At 34.9% G+C, this 12,364-nt stretch overlaps 1 protein-coding gene across 1 annotated transcript; it reads left to right on the forward strand.

The window, feature by feature from the left end:
* Positions 1-4,837: 4,837 nt before the first annotated feature.
* LOC108993946 lies at positions 4,838-8,219 on the forward strand. Its single transcript, XM_018969012.2, has 4 exons — positions 4,838-5,045; positions 5,405-5,461; positions 6,904-7,062; positions 7,911-8,219. The coding sequence occupies exons 3-4, from the start codon at positions 6,915-6,917 to the stop codon at positions 8,051-8,053; spliced, it is 291 nt and encodes a 96-aa protein (XP_018824557.1). The 5' UTR covers positions 4,838-5,045; positions 5,405-5,461; positions 6,904-6,914; the 3' UTR covers positions 8,054-8,219.
* Positions 8,220-12,364: the final 4,145 nt, after the last annotated feature.

The following is a 12,364-nucleotide window of genomic DNA, read 5'->3' on the forward strand; positions in this document are numbered from 1 at the left end:
TACGTATGGATTAACAAGGACGTATAAGTTCAGCCTTTGCCACATATAACCCCCAAAATCTTTTTTTTTTTTTTTACAGTAAAACACATCCCCTTTTATTAATGAATAACCAAATCAGACAATACAAATCCACCAATACAATTTAGTACAAACCCTTTATCTACACACTTAGTACTACATGATAAAATATCCTTTGCAAGCACATGTGCAACGTGATTATAGTCCCCCTTAACATAACAGATTTGTCAAGCATCAAATTCACATAAGAATTGCTTAATTTCCTTCACAATATGCCTAAATCGTGTGAAATTCTCTTGAGGTTCACCTGTACTCTTGGCAATCAGCATCTTTTGCAAGTGATAGGCACTTTTCACAGAGAAAATACCAGACTGAGTATACTACCATATCTGCTTATCTTCACTACGCATCATACCAAGAGGGATCTGTAATATAATGTCAGCATCACTAGCAGTAAAATTAACCATCACCATATCAGAATGTCACCTCCAATTATTAGCATCAATCAAGTCAAGAATTTTTGCGGAGATGGGCAGATTAGTAGGAGTCTGAATTTTAAAAGTCCGAGGTTTAGAAATCCATCTATCCTTCCATATAGAAACTGACCTCCCATTACCAATTCCCCAGATCATACATTCCTGTAATAAATTCTTAGCACCCTGAATTGACCTCCAAGCATATGAAGGTTGACATCCCAATCTAGAATTTAGAAAATCTCCATTTCTATAATATTTCTTTTGCATCATTGTTGCTACAAGAGAAGTAGGATTTTGAAATAACCTCCACCCTTATTTAGCAAGGAGGACCTTATTAAAACACTCCAAGTCCCTAAAACCCAATCCACCAATCCCTTTTGTCTAACTCAGAATTGAACAATTGATCCAGTGAATTTTATTATCCCGATGCTTATGACTTCACCAAAAATTCTATATCATCTTAGTTATGCCTTGCAGTATACCCTTTGGCAGTTGAAATACCGATATACAATATGTGAGGATGGCATGTACTACTGTCTTTATAAGCATCTCCTTACCTGCTTGTGATAAAAACTTAAATTTTCAATTACTGACCCACGACCAGACTCTGTCCAAGATGTAATTAAAGGATCTAATTTTACCACCCCATCATGACAGGAAGTCCTAGGTATTTCTCATAACATCTAACAGCTGGCACACCAATAACATTACTCAAATAGTTTTGTGCCTCTGCTATGATATTCTTGCTAAAGAATAGTACTGTCTTGTCTCTATTCAATTTCTATCGTAAGGCCATCTCATATTTATGTAGTAATGTATGCAAGCACCACCATTCCTTCATTGAAACTTTACAGAATATCAAACTATCATCATCAAAGAAAATATGATTTAGTCTAAAACCATCTCTTCCGATAGGAACTCCATGTATAGCACCATTCTTTCTAGAATTAGTCACAGAAGAACTTAGTACTTCAACACAAAGGATAAAAATATAAGGAGAAATAGATCCCCTTAGACTTCTTGAAGGAAAAAACTTTTGGCTTGGAATCCCATTGAGTAACATAGAATATGAAACATATTTGAGGCACATCATAACATCACTGACCCATGTAATGGAAAACCCATCTCGAGTAATACGGCTTCAATAAAAGGTCATTTCATTCGATCATAGGCCTTGCTCATATCCAAATTCAAAGCCATGTAACCCTCCATTCCTTTCAACTTAATAGATATAGAATAAAGTGTCTTATAGGCTGCCAATATCTTATCTGAAATAAATCTATTAGCAACAAAAATTAGCAACAAAAACACTTTGAAATAGACTAATAACATGAGACAATATCAATTTTAACCTATTGGCAAGAACTTTGGAACATAAGTTATATAACACATTACACAAATTGTTTGGCCCATAATCTACCACCTTCAAAGGGTTTTTCCTCTTTGGTATCAAACATAACAAAGTAGCATTGACACATGAACCTTGCCCATTAAGTAGTTTAATAACAGCTGCACTAACCTAATCTCCAACAATGTGCCAATATTTCAGATAAAAACAAGTTGAAAAGCCATCAGGCCTAGGGGATTTTAAAGGATCCATTTGAAAAGTGCATATTTGACCTCTTCAACAGTATAAGATTTCTCCAAACCTTGACATGTTGCAAGTATTCTTGTATTAAAATCATGAAGAATATCCTTTATACTTGTTGGAGTGGAAGTATCATAGACAGTTCTGAAATGATCCATGAAAGCCATATTGATGTCTTTTTGAGTTTTATATAAAACACCCCCGACATCCTCCTCACAATCTATATGATTCACTTTCCTTCTTTGGTTAGCACATTGATGAAAATACCTTGTGTTGTTATCCCCATCCTTTAATCAATGCTCCTTAGCTCGCTGTTTCCATGCCACCTATTCTTGTTCTAAAAGAGCATATATTTCTTTTTGAACCATCCGCATGCCCTTCACAACATTAGCATCTCCCTGCTCATGATAATGAGACAACCTTGTTGTTTTATCCTTGATTATCTTCCTCATGTTGGAGCCAGTAGCTATACTCCAACTTTTTAGTTGTGCTTGCCATTGATGCAAATTAAATTGAACATGTTGAACCAGATCAGTGCTCTTCTGTTTAGATTGCCATACACTAGTCACAATTTTAGAACATTCTTTCGATGATGACCAACTGGCTTCAAACCTAAAAGGTTGATATTTTTTGGTATAAACAATCAGATAACTTAAACTCATCAATAAAGGACAGTGATATGAATTTTTTGCTGGTATGATCATATTAATCCATAAATTGGTTTTATAATATTATCCATGCAAACACGTGATCTCGATCCCGAAATATACATGATAAACTCATGGTATCCAGCCGTGGCCCATTAACCTGTGCAGCCCATATTGGAGTGGAATGTTATGCATTTTGGTCTAAAAAATATTCCTAGTGAATTCCAAAATATCATAAACGATATCTTCAATTCGTTCACCCAATTTACCATTGTCTATATAGATGATGTCATTGTTTTATCCAAATCTATTGATAAACATTAGAAACATTTGAATTCGTTTCTTGACATCATAAGATTAAATGGTCTTGTCGTTTCTGTGAAAAAAATCAAATTATTTCAAACCAATATCAGATTCTTTGGTTATGATATTTCTAAAGGCAAAATTAGGCTCATCCAACGAACCATTGAATTTGCTGATAAATTCTCTGATGTCATTATTGACAAAAAACAGTTACAGAGATTTTTAGGATCTCTCAATTATGTTGCTGATTTCTACAAGAATATGAGGAAACAATGTCGTCCTTTATGACTTCTTTCTTATCCTCCTCCTTGGAGAGAAACACACACCAGTCTAGTAAGGAAAATTAAAGCACATGTCAAAACTCTTCCGTGCCTCAGTATTCCTACTTCTGATTATTTTAAAATTGTTGAAACAGATGCCTCTGACATTGGTTATGGTGGCATTATAAAACAATCTGTTTCACTAGACTTTTCTGAACAAATTATTCGCTTCCATTCTGGAGTCTGGAATCCTGCACAAGAGAAATATGATACTATTAAAAAAGAAATTTTATCTATAGTACTATGTATTTCTAAATTTCAATCTGATTTACTTAATAAAAAATTTCTATTAAAGATCGACTGCATGAGTACTAAATTTATTTTAAAAAAAGATGTTAAAAACATTGCATTAAAACATATTTTTGCACGATAGTAAGCTGTTACGAAAGATCAATGGAAGTTTTCTTTGAGTTCATCTTCTCAATTACATCTCCTGACTATCTGATTGTTCCTAGGTGATTGTTTCACCTCTCTGTTTTCGTTTTGTTATTCCACACTCGCACCATACACCAAAAGTTCTTAGCTCGGTCAGTTCTGCAAAACAGAATCTTGCCTATAGTCTCCATCCCTTGTATCAATGCATGATTACAATATTTGCCATGAAGACTTGAAATTTATTATTTTTCCAATCCCCCCCACAAGACAAGATCAACGACATGCGGCTTACAGGAACAATAAGCATGCACTGGAAATGAATAAGAAAAACTCCGCCCTCTGACCTCAAGTAGTCTAGGGATTGAGAATTATACCTGAGAAAATGTTGGCAACAACTTCCATGAAAAGATTGACAATGGAAGATGTGGCCATACAGACCAGAGTATCTGGATTCTGGACCCACAAAATAAATTAAGAGGAGATGAGACATAATATTATCAATTTTTTTATTTTTATTTTTGTTTTTAAACATTGTTTAAATATAAAATATTTTTTAATTTTTTCATCTAATCATTGCTTAATAATTATCCAAACATAAAATATAATATAATATAAACTTTAAAATAAAATACAATATAATTTTACAAATTTCAAAATAAAAATATATTAAAAAATTATATTCAAACAATTTTATAATTTTTATAATATTTTTATTCATATTCTTTTATTATTTTTTTTAATTTTTTTCTTTTATAAAATATGTGGTATATAGATGATGAATAGAATAATTTAATTTTTTTAAGAAGAATAAAATATAAAAATATAAAAAAATAAAAGAACTTATAATATGCTGTGTGTAAGAGTTATGAATACTCCAGATTTATGTGTTAAATTATAATGAAGGGAGACTGCTATAGCACATGATTAAATCAACAAAATAAAATTATTTTAAAAAAATCAACATAATAAACCAAACAACCTTCGTAACGAAAGGCCACACCTACATTTTATCTTCTCCTCAAAGTTTGTAATGCCCCGGCCCATTGGAACCAGGCCCAAGCCGAATTCCTATTTTTCCTTTTTTTTTCCCCTTCTTTCTTCCCACAGCCCGACACCTATTTTTACCCCTTCTTTCCGTCTCTCTCTCTCTCTCTCTCGGCATCTTCCATCCTCTACGCTGTGACACCACCGTCCGTTAGCTGTCTCTCCGTTTACTCTCTCAACTTGGGTGTTCCTGTTACATTGTCAGAACGTTTCCCGACCGCCGCCGGTAACCCCACTCGTGCCACCGCAACCGTAGTGTGCCGTAACACATTGGGTAAGTGCAAACTGGAAGTTTGGATTGTCCCAGTTTACATTGAAATTTCTAGATTGAGTGATTTCATGGTTGGTTGATATTTTGAGGGTCGCTGTTTGTAATGTTGTGCACGGAGAGGGGATGAACGTAAAAATGTGGGTTGGTATTGGGAGTTTGTTTGTAAATGGTGATGTGTGTTGTGGTGAAATTTAAGCTAATCCAATGAGGTTGGGCTAATTTATTGGTGGATTACTGGGCGGACGTTGTACTTGGGCCATTATAAATCCAAGTGGACTATTTTGTATATAGAATTTTGTTAGTTAGGTTAGTTTTGAACTAGTACGAGTTATTAATATGTTAGCGATATTTTTTTGGATTAGGTTGTAATACTGCTACGGTTCGGGTTCAAAGCTTAGATAGCACTCTCCAAAAGTCAGGTAAGCGATGCTCTTATGCTAGACTTTGCCTAAAACTGACTGACGTTGATTTTATGAAAAATCTGCGTATTTTGTTATGTAAACAGTCTCTGTTATTTTTTGACTAGTCTCTGTATCTGAATTTTGAAATCTAACATTTTGTCATGACTGAGGTAGGCATGAACAATTTTTGTACTCTGTTTTTCTACTGCATAAAATGTGAATATGAAATCTTAAATATTTATCTGATTATATGATATTATCTATTATTTCATTGTATCTGAAAATCATGAGGCATAATATTCTGTTCTATTTTGGTTATGGGCCTTGGCACGGGATAAAATAGTGACCTTTGTTATGGCCATGCATTTCTGATGGACTTCCAGCCATGGTGTTTTGTCTTTAGTTAAATTTCCTTTATGGTAAAAAGGGCGCATTGTTCTCACAGTTCATTAGACTTAAAATGGGACTATCCGACTGTCAAAAAGGTGAAAAATGATTCTGACTATAAACTTTTCAGTAATATCACTTTTGTTTTTATGCATTCATGATTTCAATTCTGTTTTTAGGGTGCACGTCGTTTTTGTAGTAAACGTGCATTTTGTTTATGTTCCAACTTGATGGGAAAAGTAGGAATTTTAGAGGTGATTATGTCAACCTTCAGTTTATCAATTATTAGACAAAAAGCGTGCATGTTAATAAAGTAATGCATGTTTATGACACTAAATTGACCTATGTTCATCAATGACACAAAAAAAGCCATTCATTAATTTTGTTAAATATAGGATGGCATATGAACGTTAATAGGAATGCAATGATTGTTTTGAGCCATGATTCCTTGTCCATGTATGAGTGTTGCTACTTGAATCTTTTTGGGAGATATGACATAAATTTAATATTATTTCTATTCATAATTTGATGGATGGTAATGAGATTGTTTGGAATCTAAATTTTGTGAGAGAAAATAACTTTACTACCTCTGAATCTATCTTATGTATTGTTTATAAATTTTCCCAGCCAAAAAATTTATTTTGTTATATGTTCTATATTCTTATGCAAGTAGTCCCCAAAATCTATATATCTCTATTTGTGATAAAAGTGTGAGTTTAGGGGCTTATCATTGCAGTTCTTGCAAGTGTTGCACTATAATACCTGTTTTGTTTAAACTTTTCTTCATGATCTTTGGGAATAAACTTGAAATTCTGTTTGGGTAGTTACTCAAATTTTTAAAACCTATATTTATGTATGCTTATATTGAGACAATTATAATTTGATAGTTGAGTTTGTATAATATTAAATAAGTACAGTAATCAAGAATATGGAACATAATGAAGTAAATTGATATTTCATTGCATATAACATGACCCTTTAGTGTGTTTCGATTTCGGCTTGTTCACTTTGCTCTTGCTCTATAAAGAACTCACATTTACGTTTGGGCACATTAACTGGTGTGGTTGTATCAGGGAAGTGGTAGATGGCATTAAGGCGAATTTTGGGGTTTTCTGATGGTGAGCTGATGCGGGCGGATGCAAAACCTTGTTCCAGATTGATGAGACAAACGGCTGGAATTTTTACAGTTGGAGGAGGATTGGCGTTTTGGATTCTTTGTAGATTGCATTATGGTTTGTACTACATTTTCTGTTGGTCTTTTTTGCCTGGTTATTTATTTTTTGGGGACGCTACATTTTGCACCTTGAAATTACTTTTTTTTTTTTTTCACACACACCCAACCAAACGATTAGTAAAACGGGTCTCCTTTGGCACAATCTCTTTTAGTTGTATCCTAATTTACCAGAATTGTCAATTCGCCTCTAAACTATCAATTTTTGATGATTTGCACCATTGATCAAGAGATGATTAATAGATATATAAGAAATAGCACATACAGAACAGTCATGATAGGTCTTAGCCTGTGGCTCACATTGCCATAAGGTGGTATTTTCACGTGCAAATAGACTGTTTTGGTAGTTATGGTGCAATTTGAAAAAAACAATGATGGTTCGTTACTGGGTCGTCATATTCTTTGGGGATGCTAATATTGCCATCTTTCTATTTCTGATGTCTAATCTTTGATATTTTGATGAGTGATTGATTTTTAATTGGTAATTTCGGTGGATATCATGTTTGCACACAAGATAATTTTGGTGGGGATATTCTAACCTTTGTAGGGAAATACATTACCAATAGAACCTTGCCATGCATTAGCCCACTTTCATTAATATGTACTTTTGAAAATAACAAACAATGTGAATATATTATCTTGTTTAGGAAATGTTTATAACTAAAGAGATAATTTATGATTATGTAAATGAGTCAGAATCTCTTTAGATAACTTTCTATTTAACAAGTTTAGTCTAATATGGTTTACTACAATTTTTCAGCTCAAACGCACTAAAGAGATTGTGATATGTTTTACTTTTGTTATGTTTGATAAAAAAAATATGATACATTGGTTGTTATGCTTATGCAGGTCCTAGAATTACGGTTCCCAGGAGTCTTCGTTGGGCAGCTTGTGGAGCAGTATCGGTCAGCTCATCCTCTGCTCTACTGGTTTGCTTATTTAGTCCTGAATGCGAATCACAGAATATAGCTGCATATGACAACAAAAAGTAATGCTACGTTGAAGCTCGTCTTAATATGTTAACTTGAAGGCCAATATTATTACACAATCTCAAGATGCACAACTAAGATCAATGTTCTTGGCATTCTATGTTTTTCAGAAAATTGCACTGTGTCTCACATGAGCAGATTTATTAACATGTTGATGATTGGGTTTTTAGAATGTTTGTCTCACACGAGTATGTTGTCTTTGATTAACTATTTCTATACAATTCTAGTAAAAAAGAAGTCGAATGCAAAGCGCCCAGTAAGAAGCCCTCCATGATCAGCTATGCATTTTCAAACAGGTGAAGTTAAAATAATCAAGTTCATTGCTTGTCAGGCATTTTTTTTTCCAGTCAGGTAAGTGTTTCTAGTGCAAAGCGTGGAGCTTCATATCAAACGTCACAAGTGTAAAATTAATTAGTGTTTGTCCTAGTTTTGGTTGTCTTGAGGATGGTTATATGAGCAATTCATTCACCAGTTTGTTTCGAGTCATCTATTATAAATTGATCCTATAATATGTTGGCACACTAATTTTAATTGTGTCAATGATTGAAAACTTCATTTTTCGCACTAACATACTATTGGAAAATGGCAATAGATGCCAGAGGGTGTAGTTTGAGATAGAGGGCATCGTTAGATCTAGTTTCTATACGTAACACTTTCAAAATGGCAATAGAAAGAATATTATGACATACGTACCAATCACTGTTTTCATATTGTTAAGTTCATTCTTGAAATGAGGCCCAGCCTATAACTGGTCTATTTATTTGCAACCTCACTATGGGAATACCTCATAGAGAACAACGGATATACCGATCCTATATTCCTACGGCACATATCTTGCCATTATTTCTGAATATTGATTACACAATATAGAACTTTTAAGTCATCAATAGCATCGATCAGAGCCTTGCCAAGTATGAAACTTCCTTTCTTTACTGGTTTGTTTTTGCTACAAAATTTTACTAGTTTCTTCTACTAAAAGGCGGAGGTTGCTTTTCAAATATTTGGGAAAAATGATGTTTTCAATGAGGGAAGTGTCTAAAACACAACAGTAGGAAGTGATGTGTGGTAGGGGTGCTACCTGCATCCTATGAGCGGGAGCTGGGGTTTGCACCCATGCAATCGCCGCGTGATGCCCTGCCCCCGTCAGTGTGCCGGGAGCTAAGGCGGACTCCTCATCCATTCGCCTTCCGTCCATAGTCACCCACTGTTGTGAGCTGTCCCAGCCGATAACAAAATACACAAAAAATTTCAAATCCTCGACAAATTTACAAAACTGTCTCAAATTCACAACAATACATCAAAAACCAAAACTAGCAAAAAAAAAACCAAAAAGGGCTAGAAATTTGAGAATCCAAGGTAAGAAAAAAAGCGAAAAAAACCTAAACATCAAATTCACAACAATACATCAAAAACCAAAACTAGCAAAAAGAAAAAACCAAAAACAGCCAGAAATTTGAGAATCTAAGGTAAGAAAAAAAGAAAAAAAAACTTAACATCGTCAGCAGGTCTGCGCCACAAGAGTGGAATGAAGGGGCGGGGGGAAGAGAGAAGATGGAGGCTGCGCCGTTGCAACAACTGTGAGAGGGAGGGGCAGCAGCGCACTATAGAGAGAAAAGAGAGCTCACCCTTGGCCCCGCCCTCGTTTCCTCCGTAGGGTGGGGACCCCCACCCTAGCATGGGCGGGTGGGTGGGGTTGCCCATGTCGCCCAAGCGGGAGCGGGGAAGACGGGGGAGGGGTGGCAGGGGGCAGAGCCCCGTCGCCCACCCCTAATGCGTGGAATTCATTCACTCTTGAGCTTTAGGAACCAATGCAAATGTTTGAGGCGGCATATTTTTAGCTTTTGAGAGGAATCAATTATAATGATATGGGATGCATGTGTTGGAAAGGTTCAAAGGGATAACCAAACTTATGAAACGAGTAAGAAAATCAAGTTAAGAGAAGGGGAAGGGTATTCTTTATAGGCTGGGCAATTGGAAAGGGGGCGAAAGGGAGGGATTTTCTCCCTCCAAGGGCCCAAAGTTGACTGTTCGAGCTGGAACTCCTTGGCTTGTTGAAGGGCATGTTTCACTTGTCTTTCTTTTCTTAACGTTCCATTAGGTATAGAACTAGCCTTGTATAGTAACATCCTTTTGCAGGACCAGGCATCAAACCAAAACCATGATATGCTAAATGAACCATCACCTTGTAACAGCTAATTGAAAGTGCATGCAAATTAGTTATAGGTGTTGACATTGATAGTCATGTTTCTCACAAATCTCATAAATTCTCCCCCATCAACTTCAAGCGGCGTTTCTTCAAATTTAAGTGCTTTAACAATTGTACCAACTTAAAAACTCTTTGTTTTTCTTCTCACCTTGCTCAAAAAATGATAGTGATAGGTTCAGTGAGATACAAAAATGAACATAATCATAAGATGATTCTCTAATTCGGGTGGGAAAGAAAGCACACGCAAGATAAAAAATCCGCAACCAATCCAAATACCAAAACTACCTAAATAATCAATACTCAACTTCAGGCTCTTTTGTTTTCGCAGATGAGTTGAGATTAAGTTAAAAAGTTGAATAAAATATTGTTGGAATATATTTTTTAATATTATTTTTTTTTTGAGATTTGAAAAAGTTAAATTGTTTATTTTATTTTGTATTGGAAGTTGAGAAAGTTGTAATGATTAGATTAGATTATATGAGATAAAATAAGACGTTTTCTGAAAACAAACGAGTAAATATTTCGAGAAAAGAATAAATTTCATAAAATTGATATTTAATAAATTTCATTTTATCATAATAACTTCTATCTGCATCAATATCTTAAACATCACTAGTAAATTGAGAAAAAAATACAGATGCCATTCTTATGTATATATTTATTACTACATAAATAATCAATTATTCTAAGATTTTAAGCACTTTTGCACATGGTTTTGGCCACTCTCTCCCTAAAGTTTCTTCTCAGATTACAGTGATTCCCCACTCCTCAATGGAGATTTTCCTCTGTTCCTAAAAGTCCACCACTACACTTGCTTCCACCTTTCAGATGAATATGGACTCCCTGATCTCGCAAGCAAAAGCACTCTCTTGGAAAGATCTCAAGCTAGAACCTACAGTGGAATAAAAAAAAAAAAATCAAAACTATGTCATCCATGCAAGCATCAAAGCCACATGAAACTTCATACAGAAGTTCCTAATTGAAGACCTGGAAGCCAACTTGTTTCTCTTTACTTTTCAATCGTCTCAAGAGAAGTACAGAATCCTCAAACAAGCACCATGAAATTTTAAAGGACATTGCTAATTCTTAAACCATGGCCCCTTGGCTCTACTCTACAAGGCTTTCTACATATAGATTCATGGCCTTCCACTGGACCATATAACAGAAGACAATGCTATACATATTGGAAAGGCTCTGGGAAACGTGCTAGAAGTTGAAGAGGACTCACAATTCGGAATTACATGCAGGAAGTTTATCAGGATCAAAGTAGAGATTGATATCACCTTCCGCTGCAACAAGGTTTTACTCTTCCTAGAGACTACAACATTGATATGCGGGTGGCTTTAGATTGTCGGACTTTTGCTATGCCTACGGAAGATTAGGCCACTCTCAAATCTTCTATACATTCCTCAAATCAATCCGTACAAATCTCCCATACGGACCATGGCTCAGAGCTGAAAATCCTAATCTGCCCAAATCTCAACCAATCCTACCTATAACCCCATTGATCCCGAGCCAACCAGAAGAAATACATTCGTCCCCCCTAGTTCGAATTAGAATAACCCTACAACCACATCTAGTGCAAAACCCATCACAGGGCACAAATCTTACCAACAAATCTCTACAGATTTTGGAGCAGCATCCCTCAACACAAAATAAAAAAGGAAAAGGGATGATGGTGGACGAGGCATATGAAATACAAAGGGAAATGATTATAGAACCTCAATCTGTAATGCCCCAGTCTCGCAGGGGTCAAAAAATTATTTCCTATCACTTAAACTCACATTTCAACAATATAATAATAGACTCCAAATTTCCAATATCATATAGAAATTTCGATTCAAACTAATTTTTTGAATATAACTAGTTTTTTTCCAAAATGCCAAGTCATGATAACACAATAAAATTTCTTAATAAAAATCGTCAGTACTCATAAAAACTTTCTATGCTTAACCCAATATACTTAAATAATCTCACCCAATGCCTCATGATCTTGATTCTCAGTTAAACCGTCAAAATATTTGAAAAATATTGTGGAGATAAGGGGTAAGTTATCAACAACTCAGTAAGCAGAGAACTTATATTAGCAAGTAAACATGAGCATTTAT

This window comes from Juglans regia, chromosome 10 (genome assembly GCF_001411555.2).
Source record: "Juglans regia cultivar Chandler chromosome 10, Walnut 2.0, whole genome shotgun sequence".
Classification (NCBI taxonomy): Eukaryota; Viridiplantae; Streptophyta; class Magnoliopsida; order Fagales; family Juglandaceae; genus Juglans; species Juglans regia.

Excerpts from the sequence above, each read along its gene's own strand:
- LOC108993946 (XM_018969012.2), top strand. The coding sequence starts at position 6,915 with ATGGCATTAAGGCGAATTTTGGGGTTTTCTGATGGTGAGCTGATGCGG. Across the intron at positions 7,063-7,910 it reads TCTTTGTAGATTGCATTATG|GTCCTAGAATTACGGTTCCC; the intron begins GTTTGTACTACA and ends ATGCTTATGCAG.